This window comes from Propithecus coquereli, unplaced genomic scaffold, assembly GCF_000956105.1.
Source record: "Propithecus coquereli isolate 6110/MARCELLA unplaced genomic scaffold, Pcoq_1.0 Scaffold46, whole genome shotgun sequence".
Classification (NCBI taxonomy): domain Eukaryota; kingdom Metazoa; phylum Chordata; class Mammalia; order Primates; family Indriidae; genus Propithecus; species Propithecus coquereli.
The window spans coordinates 1,560,076-1,576,538 of NW_012150396.1; the positions used below are offsets into that span (position 1 = coordinate 1,560,076).

The 16,463-nt window shown below is 39.4% G+C and overlaps 1 protein-coding gene across 1 annotated transcript in view; it reads left to right on the forward strand.

The window, feature by feature from the left end:
• The window catches only part of CAMK2D (calcium/calmodulin-dependent protein kinase II delta), a 274,275-nt gene that overhangs the window by 247,985 nt on the left and 9,827 nt on the right, over positions 1-16,463 (forward strand). Inside the window, exon 16 of the mRNA XM_012655072.1 lies at positions 14,208-14,283. Coding sequence (XP_012510526.1) covers positions 14,208-14,283 — 76 coding nt within the window. The remainder of the gene's footprint in view (positions 1-14,207; positions 14,284-16,463) is intronic.

The following is a 16,463-nucleotide window of genomic DNA, read 5'->3' on the forward strand; positions in this document are numbered from 1 at the left end:
GAAATGGCCCTCCTTTTTTTTTCCGCTGTAGAGTTCTGCTATAATACCTTTGACTTGCTCAGGAGAAATTAAGTCTAAAGTAGTTAAAAAAATTAAGCTTAGTACAATAAATGTTTTGTGGACCCCTATGATGTATGGTATACTAACTAGACCCTAACCACATTTCTTGTGCTCGTGAAACAAATCTAGAAACAACAAAGATGATTCTGCATGATAATGTTCCAAGCAAAGAGACAAACAAATGGTTAAGAGAGTTGCAAATGGATTGATTCTAAATAGACTATGGGGGCTGTGTTCCAGCATAAACCAATAGAGACTGAATTATGATCGATAGCACTTGAGTAAACTACCGTAGTGTGTACAGTCCAGAAAGGGAAACTCAACAAGGAGCTTTCCTAACATTTCCAAGCTTTCGAATGTTTATTCAAGCAATCAATTTAACAGCATTGGCTATGATGTAGATACAGTATTGGGAAGCAAAGGTGGGTAAAAGGAAAACATAAAGGTGTTGTGGATCCACGCTTAAAATTCTTCTACTTGAAGTGTTTTTGGCCATAGGTAACAATGTAATGCATGTCTTAGACAGATTTAGTGGCACACATTTTCTGCCCATATCTGTGCTGTGAGTTTTCCTTTCCAAAGTTCTGTAATATATTAAGACTGAATCATTGAGCTTTCCTAAGAATAGTTTTGAGGTGAGAAAAGATTAAAGGAGGAACCACTTAGTTTCTTTTTTTGTGATTTTCTTGTGAAAATTGAGTTTCTAGAAAACTCATCTACTTTGAGAGAGTTCAGTATCTCTTTGATAGGTGAGAGACTGGATAATTTATAAATAATGGAAATCTATTTCTCATCGTTCTGGAAGCTGGGAAATCCAAGATCTAGTGCGAGCAGATTTGGTGTCTGGTGAAGGCTTACTCTCTGCCGTGTCCTCACTCGGCAGAAGGGATGGAAGGGACTAGCAGGTTCCCTCAAGGCAAAGCCCTCGTGACCTAATAACCTCTCTAAGGCTTCACCTCTTACATACCATCGGCTTGGGGATTAAGTTCCAACATATGAATTTGGAGGGACACACACATTCAAACCATAGCAGTAAGTCATAGGATCTTCTTTCCTATTTGGATGGAACAGGTACTTAGGTGTCAGACATCCTAGGTTTGAATCACAGCTCAGCTCTTCACTGGATGTGCAATCTGACTGCTCATGTAAACCGCTCTGAATCATATGTACAGCAGGGATAATAGTATGTTAAGACCTAACCATTTTTTACCTACAAAAATGATAATTCCATATGGTTCAACCTAGCACTAATAACACTAATACAGCATGCTCATGCTGAGTAGAGATACTATTTATGAAATGCCTGATAAAATTCCTGGCCCTTGATACTCAGTGAAATTATATTATTCCTGATCATTCTTTCATATAAGCAGGTGATCCAGTCACAGATTCACTCTTAAAAGGATTCCTAAATCCAAAGGGACCTGTGTATGTGTTTTTTAAAGCATCATTATTTCTATTTCCTCAACCATTTATTATAGATAAGTGGATGAACATCCACAAATGTTAAGACCCACATCCAGCCAGCCACGTACTTAAATAAGCATGGAAGTTCCCAAGTAAAGAAAACAAGTTCATTTTTGCTTCAAAATGGAAGTTAATGTTTTTTTAAAAGTTTTTATTAGGGAGACAGTATTCTTTTAATTCATCATGAATTTTAAACAATTAAATTATTTTAATTCACTACTTTTTGCCTTCATGGTATCATCATAAGCACTCAATAAATTAATGAATTAATTACAAGGTTTTTACATTAATTTTGTTTTAAACTCTTAAATTTTTTTTTTTGTGAGAACAGGGAACTTTAGTACAAATAAGAGGTCCTGGGGGACAGGGACATGGAAGCCTGAGGGGCTTCCATAATTTAACACTCCTCAAAAGCACAGAGGATAGCAAGGGACAGTGGGGTGGAGGACAGGTAAGGGGTCATTGTACTTGGCAGTGGGTGGAGATAAGGCTGAGGCCAAACTCTTAAAATTTTGAGTTGAGACATTTTGTTTTTAATTAAACATAACATATTTTAAGTAATGACTCAAAGTCTTCCCTTGTTTAAACTGACTATTTTACCCTTGAATATCTTCAAGTGTTTTGAAAAATTGGCTCACTTTTGGTTGTCTTGATTACCACTGTTGAGAGTGAAAGAAAAGTATGTAGACTGATGGTTTTCCACAAAAGTAAAATACAGATTTTAAAAGGAGCATATCTATACAACATTATTCAAATACTTCTTAAGCAAAATGTCTCAAGAACCGCAATGTATATTGTACAGAGATTGTGATTACCCAGTTCCATGTTTCCTCAAAGGAAACGAACCATCTTCATAGAAGTTAACAAATTAAATGTGAAAGACCTGTTATTTGTTTGTTTTTGAAATGACTCTATGCAGGATCATTGGTTTCTTTATTAACATCACTACATGGGTTATTTACAGCATGTCTGTCTAGCAAAACACAGATGGCAGATGTTACGGAGAGAATTTTGGATTTCAGGGAAAGTTGGGGTAATAGACAAAAACTCATTGCCATTATGTGTTTTGAAATTTAAAAAGAAAGAAATTCTACTTCAGAATGTCATTTGTTTACAATGTGAACTAAGAAATGTTTTCAATTGGGGAAAAGAACATGTTGGGGGCAGTGTGTGTTATATTTTAAGTAGAGTATTTTTACTCTGTACCTTGCCCATTTTATGCAGAATTATTGTATTCTAATCAAATATTATATCACATTATACAAAGTTAAGCTGAACAAAACCATAAAGATATTCCTGAATGGTAGAGAAATACCTCTGAAAAGGTTAGTGGTCTCTAAGCTAAAAAAGATAGCTTCGTTCCAAGAAAATGCTGTGATTTTTTTAAAGAGGTATTTTGACCAGTATAGCAACAGTGTGAACATATGAGATTGTGTATTTACATCTTTCTTCAAGCAATAGAAGCTCTTCATTGATAACCTTTACAAGTAAAGAGAAGAGTAGCCTAAGAAGGAACTTACTAAGGCCATTTTAATATATAAAAAGTTAATATAAATGAAATGTGGTACTTACCTGTTACTGAGGGTGAGACAAACAAAAATACATTTGTTTGGGATAAGTGTGTAAACATCTGTACCTGAGTCGATATCTTTAGAATCTGTACTAGAATTTCCTAACAGGAGCAGTGTTGTTAAGTTCTTGAAGAATTTCCTCGGGCTTATTTAAATTAGACCTCACTTCTTGTAAGTGCTGTGTGGTTATAATCTGCCTATGCAAGTGCTAGAGAGAACCTTCGCAGACTTTCTCAGTAGTCTTCCTCCCTGGAACTTCCCATTCAATATCTCCATGTTATCTCCAGGTTGTTTTCTATGGAATATTCTCACTATTGTCTTAATCTCAATTACCATAATGTGGACACGAATTTTCTAAGTGTGGGGATGTTAATTACTCATCAAGTAATCTATAAGTTACATTTTATAATGATTTGATAATTTATGGTCATTTACATTTATAATACATTTTAGAGTAAATGAGAATAAGAGTAATATATAGTTGGTTCTGAAATATGTGGTTCATAAATTTCATTTTTACTGCAGTCATATCGGTTAAACCAAGAATACCTTTACTGGGTCTGTAAAATTTGGCCGCCATATTCCAGCAAGCACTTTTTTTTTTTTTTTTTTTGAGACAGAGTCTCACTCTTTTGCCTGGGCTAGAGTGCCATGGCGTCAGCCTAGCTCACAGCAACCTCAAACTCCTGGGCTCAAGCAATCCTCCTGCCTCAGCCTCCCAAGTAGCTGGGACTACAGGCATGCGCCACCACGCCCGGCTAATTTTTTCTATATATATTTTTAGTTGTCTGATTAATTTCTTTCTATTTTTAGTAGAGACGGGGTCTTGCTCTTGCTCAGGCTGGTCTCGAACTCCTGAGCTCAAACAGTCCGCCCGCCTCGGCCTCCCAGAGTGCTAGGATTACAGGCGTGAGCCACTGCACCCGGCCTCCAGCAAGCACTTTTAAGTTAATTTTCTAAGCTGAATTTAGAATATCCCAGAGCTAAACTGGTGATACAATGCCAATGTGATGTATCATTTTAGTGAAAAGCATTTGCGACTATGAGTCACTTAGGAACTTCTGGTCTGAGATGACATTTTCATCTTCCCAAATTAAGCTTCAAAAAAGGTAGTAACTGGTCACAGAAATGACCCTTGGTCCTAGGATTCTTATCATTGCTGTCTGTCAAATGCATGGAGGCATTGAAAGAGTTGCAGGAATTCACATCACTTTGTGAATGTGTGTGGTATGTGAGTGTGTGCGTGTGTGTGTGTGTGTGTGTGTGTGTGTATGTGGTGAAAATGGGAGGTATAAATGATTTTCTTCCAAACCAAATAAGTCTTGCAAGTGGTGACAGTCCTTTGTACATTTATGCAGGCTGACTGCTACTATGCCCTTTCAATCCAATGGGCTGGCCTCCCAGGCAGCTGTGGTACTCATCAAAGTTGGCACAGAGGCACATACTACATTGAGCCCTGGCCTTTGGATCTCGAATGCCATCGACAAATGTATTATACTATAGACTTATCAAGAGGATCTATCATTTTTCCATAATTTTCCAAGTTAAAAAATATATTCCTCAATTATTTTGTTTTAAAAATTTTTTTACTAGTTCCCCATTTACTATTGATTAGAGATGCTCTCGTACTTTTAAACAATGCATGAGGGGAGACTGGATTTTCCTATATGTTTTGTGAATTGTCCTTTCTTCTTCTCACTTTGCTGGACCTGATCTGCCCGTGCAGATTCTCTTTCATTGATTCTGGAAGCTATGGATCGGATAATGCTAGGCTTTGCAACGCACGAGGTACTGTTTTTGCAGCTGCCGAAGATAGGAATAAGCAAGAAAATACAGGAGTACGGTGACAGGAGATGCATCGCCTTTGTTCCACAATGAGAGAAAGAGATACCCCTTAAGAGTTCTTAGAAGTTTTCCTATCATGCAAATGTAAAAATCTTAAATCCAAGCAGATGATGTGAGTCTTTGACCAGTTTCTTCAAATCTTTTTCTTCCATGTCTTCAACTCTTAACTGGAAGTGGAACCGCACCTATCTGATTCATGGAACATCTTAACACTGAAGATACTCATTGGCATGCACAATGAGATGCTATTTCTAGCCTCTGCTCGTCAGCTGGGGGTGGCAAAACAATTATCCAATGACTTAAATGTGGCTAGGGCGAATCCTTACACGTAGGCAAATGTTCTACGTAACCATAGTTTCTTTAAACTCTAAAACACTTATTTAAGTCATTTTTCTATGAAAGTATAAATACTCTATCCATTCCTTAATTTTTTAATAGTAAATATTTTATTTCATCTTGAGATCAAAGGTAATTTTAGGAATAACATGATCATGTTATGCTATAACCCAGTGATATCTTTACAAACTTAAACAAATCTAAACCTATTTGCACTTATCCTAAATGATCCCAATCCTAGATCTTTCTGATTTTAAATATTTGTTAATCATTTATTTTTAGGCAATAGCAATTTAACAGGGCAAAGACTAATATTTTACTTCTTACCCAGTTAACTAATATCTTTTACTATGAAACTACTCTGTGTCATAGACCAAGTTTAAAGATGGTTTCAATACTTTACTTTAAAAATATCTTAAGAGCCTCTAGTGATTAAAGGACTGAATAGTTGATGTTATTGAACAGGTAACTTTGGGTAAATGAGTTTTAGGATAATTTCTTGATAGCATTTTTGAAAAGAAATTTGACAATTACCAGGTCTTATATTTGGATGAAATATTATACATTATTAAATCAATCAACTTTAGAATCTTTGATAGGTTTATTTTAAAAGCCAAAATAATGGAAATTACTCTCTCCAACGTTAACTATTACATCAGACTAGTGAAGTAGAAGTCACTAAGAAACAAACTGTTAATTGCACAGGGAACACGAAACATAGCTGAATTGATAGGCACCTTTAGCTATAAAACTACCAAGAGTATGAAAATGACCCTAATTTGTCTATTTGCCTAAAATAATTACTATTCCCAAGGGTTAATTTTGTTAATGGCAGCATGGAAAAAGACAATATAACCATGGGGCACCCAGCTGTTTGAAATTGGTGTAATAATTAATTGCACCTCTGGCCCAGTAATTAAGTAGTCACTCACCTTGCCACAACAAGTTCAAAGGCGTTTAGGTGGTTCAGTGAAGTTTATGATTTCAAAATATTGAATAAGGCACGGTGGGGCGGAAAGGAACATGGATCAGTGAATTAAACAGCAGACAGGAACCTCAGCCAAATAAAGCTCTGGCCCTGGCACAGCTTCTGAATGTGCTGGGTGGCCTGAGCAAGTCACTTCACCTCCTGTCCTTCCAGCCCCTGACAGCCAAGTACCCACCTACCTATGAGAAATGGAGAGAGAAGAAGTTAAATTAAATAGAACTGTACATATTGTGAAAGAGTAAACATGTAGAATTGCTAAGGTGATACACCCAAATAAAGGTGAACAACAATTTTAAGTGTGCAACTTTTGATCATCAAATAAGTAATCTTTAGACACAGTTCATCAAAAGATTTCCACATGTGACACCCTGCAAACACCGAAATGAAGATAAATTTGCAGGTGTAAATTCAGTTCATTCCCTAGTCCAAGTGTCACCGTAAGCAGCTAGACCCCCGAATAGGGTTTATCATCAAATAGTTTCACCGCAATAAACTGATTCATCCAAAATCTAAACAACTGAAAAGCTCAAGCTCAAATAACTAGGATATTTCTTTGCACTCAACTCTCTTGAAAAGAAATAGTAAGTGTAAACATTCACTAGAAATATCTAGTTTATCTTACTAGATTTAGATTTAAGATTAAATCTGCTGTTACTCCATCATCTAAAATACTGAAGCCTCACAAATTGTGGCCATTTTGCCAACTCTGAAATATCCAGGATCTATGATTATCTTCTCAGTTAGCACAATCACATCCAGACTGCTATCAGACATGATCGTCATCTACATACTTGACATTTATATATCGTTTTAAATTGTACACAGTATTATATATGTGTTGTCTATCCATGCATCTATTTATTCATACAAACATGCATTTACAGACATTGACTCAGTAGTAGATGTTCAAGGTAGAAAATGGTTCTGGTCTGATACATCAACATCCTGTGATAATGCAGTAAGATCACAGTAAGATAAAGTAGCCAGGTCTGGAGCACTAAGGAATAGCAGCACAGAAAAGGTGACATTTTAGCAAGGTATTGAAAGAAATTTTCAGGCAGATGAGGAAGTGTTTCCAGCCAGAAGGAACAATGGAAGGAAAGGCACAGAGTTATCAAAGAGCCAGGACTAGTTGAGGAAGAGTGAGCCCCTTGGTGTAGCTGGACTACAGATTATATTCTGAGGGACAAAAAGTGTCACAAGAGAAAATGGAAAAATAGAGTAGGAAGATCTTTAAAACAAAGAAGTTTGGGGCTTTGGCTTGTAGACGCTGGGCGAGGGGCACTGAAAACCTTAAAGAGGTCAGAGGGTAATATCAGCTCCGTGGTCTCAGATGATCTGCAGCAGTGAGCGGCAGGAGAGGCTGGGGTGGGAGAAGACCGTGGAGCCGGAAGAGTCAGGAATTTCTGAGAGCCCGCATCAGACCCGTGGCAGAGAGCCTGGAGAGGAAGGGATGGCTCTGAGAAAGATTTAAAAGAATGCACAGGAGCTAATGAGCAACTGTATCAACCGCATGAGGAAAGGAGGCATCAGGACTTTTGGTTTGGGCAACTGAGTAGATTACCATGCCGCTCTCCAAGATGAGAAAGACCAGAGAAGCAGCAGCCTTCGTGAGGAAGATGCTGAGGTTCATTTGGGGCACCCTGAGTCTGAAATGCCAGGACAACTGGAGATGTTTAGAATGCAGATAGAAATAGGAGCATGGAGCCCGGGGAGATGTCCGATCTCAGTGATAGAGAATTGGCCGTCTTCACCATGTGGTCAAAGCCAGAGAAGCAAATGAGATTGCCAAGGGCGAGCAAATGAAATGGTTAAGAAGCTGAGGATGTACCTGGGAAACATCAGGTAAGTGCTAAGGAAAAGTAATGATGCACGGATGATTGGATACGGCCGCATAGGGGAGAGTAGAGTCCAGAAGAAACGCAAGGTTTGAAGCCGGGAGACTGGTAACATTGTAGTTCCATGACCAAAAATGAGGAAGTCAGCAAAAGAAAAGAGTTTGGTGATGAGTTTCAGACAAATTAAACAGAAAAATATTTTCTTTCATTGTCACTAAACAGTAAGACGTACTGCTTATATATCAATTATTTCTAGTCACCAATTTTATATTTTTTAAAGGCTATTACACCATCACCAAATAATGCAGTATTATGTATTGAAAAGGCAATTGCATTGAGAATCAGAAACCAATTGGGTTTGTTCTGGACCCACTGTTCATTCACATCTTCATTGAACATTTCCCATATGCCATGTACTATGTCAGACTCTGGGATTGCAATGGTTTGGTACCTGGAGAGAAAACTGATTAACCAAATGCACACAAATAAATACGTAAATGCAAGTGTACTAAGTACTTCTAAAAATCATGTGTAGGATATGTGTGAATTTATAACATCCCAGGGACCTGACCTAACATGACGGTCGGGGAAGGCTTCTATGAAGAAATGATAGTTGAGTTAAGATCTGATAAAAGAAGTAGAAGCAAAAAGAGGGGACGATTTTCCAGGGAGAGGACAATATGTGTGAAGGGCTAGGACAGAAGGAAGCACGGCCACTTTGAATTGCTGGCACCAGGCAGCCTGGGTGGCGTGGAGAGGATGAGCCTTTGAACGGGTCTGGTGAGATGGGCAGGGTACAGATTATGCAAGGTTTTATAGTCTCCCTTCAGATACTTAATCTGAGAACAATGAGGTTTTAAAAGAGTTTAGGTAGGAGATTATCTGAAGAGATATGCATTAAAAAGCAAAAGAAAGAAAGATCTGGCTGCACTGTAGAGATCAGAATGGTGCAGAGCAGATGCGGTTACAGAAACACCAGGTGGGAAGGCTGTTCAGAGCCTGGACCGGAAACGATGTGTGCTCGTACCCAGGGTGGTGGTGGAGAGGAAGGGAAGTGGATGAGTGAGGTATTTGGAAGGCAAAATCAACAGAACCTGATAGATTGGGTGGGAGGGCTGGGGTGAGGGAGTCGAAGGTGATCCTCAGGCTTCTTTCTGGTCCGTGTGACTGATGAGGATGTTGCCATTCTCCACGATGGAAATCCACGGAAGAGCAGTTAGGTTGTAACGGTATTAACAGAACTTCTTACGCCCAGTTCAGCCTAGGTTTGAGGTGCCTTTGAGATTTCCAAGTGGAGGTTCCAAGATCGGTCTTGACACACAAGTCTGGAGGAAAGGGCTAGGAAGGAGGTCACGATTTGGCAGTCATTGGGATATAGACGGCATTGAAAACGCTGGTATAGACAGGACCACAGGGATACAGCGTGAGGCGAGAGGAGGACCTCACATTGAGTCTTTAAAAGGAATTGAACCATTTAAATTCCGGGTAGAGAAGGATAACATGGCAAATGATAATGAGAACACGTGATCAGACAAGCGGTGAGAGAAACAAAAGGGTTAAGGGAAAGGAAGAGAGTTCCAAGTGGGTAGCAGGAGAATCAGCAAACCCCACACACTGAGCAATGCCTGTAATTTCTGTACTTCTCTGTTAAACAAAGAGATAGTGCCTGTCTGCCTATCTCAAGGTATTGTGATAATCAAATCTGATAATGTTTGAGGAAACGTTGAAATCTGTTAAGTCGTTTTATTACATAATTACTCTCAGTTCTTGGGTTGGGTTTGGTATTCAAACACTGGGACCATTCACCCCTTATCTTACTCTTCCAGGCTTCTTTAGAACAATAACTGAGTCAGAAGTAAATGAATTTGAATGTGAAAATGTTCCCAATTCTTTTGCATAATTGCGTGGAAAGTAATTGCCCTCAGAGTCTGGAATATCACACTTCCACTTGCTTTTCTCTCCTCTGTTTTCCCTACGAACTTAGAAATCCCCAGAAATGACTTTGTGACCGGTGGGTCTAGGTTGGAGCCCTTCAATTCAAGAAATAAACCTACTGGACAATCAGCTTCCTGTGATTAAATGGCCAGCTATGGAGTGGAAGAAGCTTCTGGTATTCAGGAAATACCTTACTAGTACACTCTCTTCTTATCTTGGTGTCATGAGTGACACATCACAAGCTCTCCCCACATTGACTTTTGAAGTGGTCATTACTTGTTATTCAGGAAGAGGGAAGGCCAGATGAGAGTGGACCTTCCCCAAAGAATGTGCCTATCCAAGCACCTTGGCACAGTGGCTGTCCTTCGCCTCCCTGCTGTTGAGAGTAGAGCTAGCTAGCACCAAACCCTCACTCTTCCCCTAGGGCAGGTGCTGGGCTTGTGGCAACAGTTCCAACCGCAAGCTGACTACTATATACAAATGATTCATTTCCAGCGTCTGCTTTCCTTTAAAGAGTCAGCTGTCATGTGCCGCTTGTGACTCACTCAAGCACCTTTGCCCCAGGGAAACAAGCGCTCTAAAGATTCCCGCGTTCCGGGTCCCTCCCAAGCCAAGGAGTCACGTTGCTTTCCTGATGATGCCGCACACAAGCATCCTGGCTAATACCCGTTTGCTGTCCTGCCAGCTAGAGCACCATTGTTTCTAAGCATGAGAGCTAAAAGAGAAGGCAATTTGTGTTGCTTTGATTATGCAGGATAAAACTTAAGCCACTTGTGGCATGCAAAATATTGAAGAGCTAATGCAGCGGTCCCCAACCTTTTTGGCACCAGGGACCGGTTTCATGCAAGACAATTTTTCCACTGACCAGAGGTGGGGGGATGGTTTTAGGATGATTCAGGTGCATTACATTTATTGTGCAGTCAGACCTCTCAGCTAATGATAATCTGTATTTGCAGCCGCTCCCCAGCGCTAGCATCACTGCCTCAGCTCCACCTCAGATCATCAGGCATTAGATTCTCACGTAAGCCACAACCTAGATCCCTCCCATGCGCAGTTTACAGTAGGGTCCGCGCTCCTATGAGAATCTAACGCTGCCGCTGATCTGACAGGAGGCAGAGCTTATGTGGTGATGCGAATGACGGGCAGCGGCTGTAAACACAGATGAAGCTTTGCTCGCGGGCCCTCCGCTCACCTCCTGCTGGGCGGCCCAGTCCCTAACAGGCCACAAACTGGTACCAGTCCATGGCCCTGGGGTTGGGGAATGCAGAGCTAATGTATATTTCCATAGTGGTTCAGAGAGTAAGAGACGGCCATATACTAATACACATGATGTTTCCAATTCCATATTATGCTTATGAGGGAATACAAAATGTTCAGAAACTTCAGGAAGTGATGCTGAACTTGTCACACTCTAGAAACTAAGTCTTAGCCTAAGGAAGCTCCACAAATGGTACTAATCGTACGTACGTTTTTTTCTTCCTTTTGTTAGTTTTTAAAAATTGACAATGTTTTCTCAACTGTAGTTTTCCCATCGGCCCTCTATCATGCTAAAAAATCTGTTAGCTTTAAATGAAGATTTCACATGAGGAGGAAGTTTTGGTAACCACATTTTCGCAATCTCATTTTCTGAGTTCCTCACCGATGTCCTTTGTGTTCCAGAATCAGGTCAGCTGTCGTGAGCTTTTGCCAAATGTTCATACTGTTGAGACCACAGACAGATGAATCACCTATTGCCCAACTAAATTAAGCTAAAATGTGTCATTGGCAACATCCCCGTTACATAATTACTCCCCACCACCGCTTCTGTCAGTATGTTTTGATGTTGCGTGGACCATTGACATTTATCAATCAAATGAGCAAGGGCAAGAAATGTTCTAGATGTGGTTAGAAGTTAGGAAATCCCATATCATGTTATTTTTACATACATGAAAGGTAATTATGTAACTAAATGTGAATTCTAACCCATAGGGTGATTTTGTCATATTACAGATCTTGACATTGTTTGAAACCATTTTATGGGCAAACTTAATCCCATTTTATAAGATAGTCTGTCATTTGTATTTGTTATGAGATAGTCTCATACAGTCTCGATGAAGTAAAATTAGGTTTAGAGAACATTTATTTTTAAATAAAGAATGTCATAACCTGAATAACCTGGAGTTTGAAAGTGAATGTAAGCATTTAAGTTTGTGGTTAAAATCTGCTTAATGAAGATCAGATTCATAAAATATGCAAACTGGTTCCTTTAATCAATGAAGAACAAAACCCAGAGGTCAGCTTTTCCCATGATGAACAGCAGCCTCACTGCCCCATTAAGGTAGATTGGAAGTAACTTTTTGTGCTCTGACAGTCTATTTCTTTTAAGGGAGTATCACAATATTCTTAAAATCCAGCAAAATTTAATATTTTAGATATTTCATGCAGTGATTTTCTTAGGAAGAAAACTTTCTGAAATCAAGAAAGGATTAGTCTCAATTGGTAAAATCTACAAACTTTTTGAGTTGTTTATTTGTTTTGAGACAAGATCTTGCTCTGTCACCTGGCTATAGTGCAGTGGCCTCATCATACCTCACTGCAACCTCCAACTCCTAAGTTCAAGAGATCCTCCCGCCTCAGCCTCCTGAGTAGCTGGGACCACAGACACACACACCACCACGCTGGGCTAATTTCTCTATTTTTAGTAGAGACGGGGTCTCACTCTTGCTCAGGCTGGTTTCAAACTCCTGAGCTCAAGTGATCCTCCTGCCTTGGCCTCCCAGAGTGTTAGGATTACAGACGTGAGCCACCACTCCTGGCTGAGCACGTATTTTATAAAACAGCAGTCCCCAACCTTTTTGACACCAGGGACTGGCTTCATGGAAGACAGTTTGTCCATGGTCCGGGGTCGGGGGCATCGGGTGTTGGATTCTCACGGAAGCGGCAACCTGGATCCCTCGCATGCAGTTTGCAGTGGGGTTCGCGCTCCTGCGAGGGTCGGATGCCCCCACTGATCTGACGTGGGACAGGGCTCGGGTGGCGATGCAGCAACAGGGAGCAGCTATGGGTGCAGCCGCCTCCTAATGTGCAGCGGGGTCGGGGAGAGGGTTGGGGACCGCAGTTAGAAAAGACATTGAGCGAAGCTTTTTAAGGGATACAAAAAAACGACATGTTCTGTGTTCTCAGAGAAGTTGTAAGTTAACGGGAAAGACATGTTACACAGTGTACAGAGTTTAAGAAAAACGTAAAACAGTAATACATTGGTTTAACTAGAGAAGGTGTCCAGGTGTAGCATATGCATAATCGCCAAATGAATGACACAGACACCACAGGCTTTCCAAAAAGAGAAAGAACACTTGAGGCAGATGTAATGAGAAACAAATTTACTGAATGGAAGGGATTTGAGCCAAACTGACTATTTATATTTTTGGCAGTTGTGGGCTAGGAATAGAAACGAATTGTGATTGGTGTTGCGTTTGACAGCTGTTCCACCTTGTTACCTGTCTGCATCTACAGTATTGATTCAGATGTCTTCTCTCCAATGTGCAGAGTTTACAAAAGGCTGTACGTCTAAATATGATGGCCGAACATGTGTGGGCTTCCTCTTTTGTAGGGTTAGTTGAGCTGAATGCTAAGAAGATGCAAATAATCATATAAAGTTGAGCGTCCCAATGCAAGATATTATCTTTACTCTGAACATAAACATATATGGCTAGAGCAGTACTTTTTGAGATTATCATTTTTAATTACATTTGTTAACGGTGAAGAGAAATATGTTTACAGATTCAATCAAGTTGGTTAAAGTAGTAGAAACTAATTTTAAAAATATAGCCTCGACCTTTCGGATGCCTGTTGTTTTCTGACAAATAGACAGCGGCAGTGCTTCCCAAATGTGACTGTACCCGGGAGTCACTTGAGAGTCATGTTAAAATGCATATTCTGAATCTGTAGGACAAGAGTGAGACTTGAGAATCTATGTTTCTATCATAAGAGCTCCCAGAGAGACGGGTGCTTCTGGCCTATGCACTTTGAGCGGCAAGATAGTCGAGAAGGTATCACCACACTTGCTTCCGTAAGGGATGAAGCTTAAATATTAATACCCTGTTTAAGGGAAATAGCAATGTTATTAGAATAACATTTTATATGGCCTTTGTCTTTTTTTCTCACCCAACTCTGTATCTTTACCTTTAGCACGAAAGCAGGAGATTATCAAAGTCACTGAACAACTAATCGAAGCTATCAACAACGGGGATTTTGAAGCTTACACGTGAGTAGAGGACATTTATTTTGCTTTCATGCATAAGGCAAATGTTCTTTTCTATATGAATGCGTTCTGGATTGTACCTGAATTCATGTCTGTCTAACCCCAGCTTCGATGTGTCAACAATAGTTTTATTTCAAGGTATAAATGACTAAGTATCCCCAGGAGAGAGATGAATATATTTAAGATTTCAGAGAGAGAAGACCTGACTGTGGACGCAAGGACTGGAGATTTCTTCATAGGTGTGCAGAGGTGTAACTCCAGCACAATCTAGATGCGAGGAGGGCATTCCAGACAGAGCAATCCGTGTGAGCAAAAACACAAAAAGCAGGAAAGCATGTGAAATGTGCCTTGCTTTAAGAAATGTTTTCCTTCCCAGTTCTGCAGAGGTGCTGGGATAAAGAAAGAGATTAGGAGATGACATCAGGTGACGCCTTCTTTCTTCAACCAGCACAGCTCAACTTTATCTGCATCTATTTTGTGTGTTTGTCACTTAAGGAAAATTTTATTTGAAGAAGGGGTTCTCATGCTTAATTTAAAGTTTATAGACTACTGGATCATGGGGAGTAAAAAGGAAATTCTTTTGCTCAAGTAAAAATAAAGCATTCAGTTTAAAAAGGACATGAAGGCTTATTGCACAAAATATATGGGTCAATAAGTTAGATATTGGGGGGTAAAAATCCATGTAAGTCTTTTCTTTCACTATACAATTAAATGAGTTCCACTCGAATGAAAGAGTTAAATCCAAAAAGAGATCAAATCTGATCCCTGATTATAAAGATCTTTCTAAGTTTATGTTATTATTTTTTTATTTTATTTTATTTTGAGGGTACAAATATTTTGGTTTCATTTTATGACTTTACCTCACTGAAGTGAGGATTAGAGGAATGGCCTTCCCCTCTACAATGCTCACGGCATCCATTACTTGTGAGTTTACCCGCCCAACCCTCTAACCCCTGGAGAATATTACTACTGTGTGAGCAGCATAGTGTTGATCAGTCAGTGCCAATTTGATGGCGAGTACACGTGGAGCCCATTCTTCCGATCTTGTGATACCTCACTTCTGATAATGGGCTCAAGCTCTATCCAGGAAAATAAAAGAGCTGCTAGATAACTGCCGTTTCTTATAATTGAGTAATATTCCATTGTATTTGCTCCTTGTTCTTTTTCTGACATGCTGGGCACACTCTCAGCTTAGGACTTCAGCAAAGCCTAGTCCTGCAGCCTGAAATGAGTTTCTTCTAAATATTCTCAAGCTAAATCCATCATTACCTTTAAGTCTTTGCTCAAAGCTCACCTTTTCAATGAGTGTTGTGCTCACCACTTTCTTTAAAATTTTGTCTTCTAACATACATTTACATATTTTTATTCTCTTATGTTATTATCACCTATCTCCCCACAAGAATATAAACACCCTCAAGTGCAGGTATATTGCTTTGTTTTGTTTATTGCTATGCTTTTTATAGAGTTTCTTTTTTTTCTTTTTTTATTCAGCAAATATATCCCACCCCTTCCCCATGAGAAGAGTACAGCTCCACTCATGTTGAACTTGGCTTTGGCACTTGCTCTGGTCAATGGAACGCAAGAAGAAATGACAGTGTTCCACTTTTAAACAAAGGCTTTCCTCCATGAAAAGAGCATGTCCAAGGTAGCTGCTGCTTCTTTGGGCATGTTCCTATGACAATAGATGGAAATAGCAGACCTGAATCCTACATACATCTAAATCCAAACCCAACCTAACCCAGCAAAGCCCAGCAGAGCTACAGACAGCTCATAGATCCATGAGCAAGATATAAATATTCGTGTAACACATTTGGATTCAGGGTTGCATATTTTGTAAAAGTATCCCAGTAAAAAGCTGACTAATGTATATCCTAAGTACCTAGAACTGTGCTTGGCACATTGTAGATGATCAATAAATTTTATTTAAATTGATTAGTAGGGTAGAGATTTACTAAAGATACAAAACTACAACTAGATAGGATAAATAAGTTCTAATGTTCTCTATCACTGTAGGATGACTATCATTAACAATAATATATAGTTTCAAATAGGAGAATATTGAATGTTTCCAATACAAAGAAATGATAAATATCTGAGATGATGGAAATTCTAATTACCCTGATCTGACCATCATACATTATATGTATTCAAACATCACTATGTACTCCATAAATATTAATATA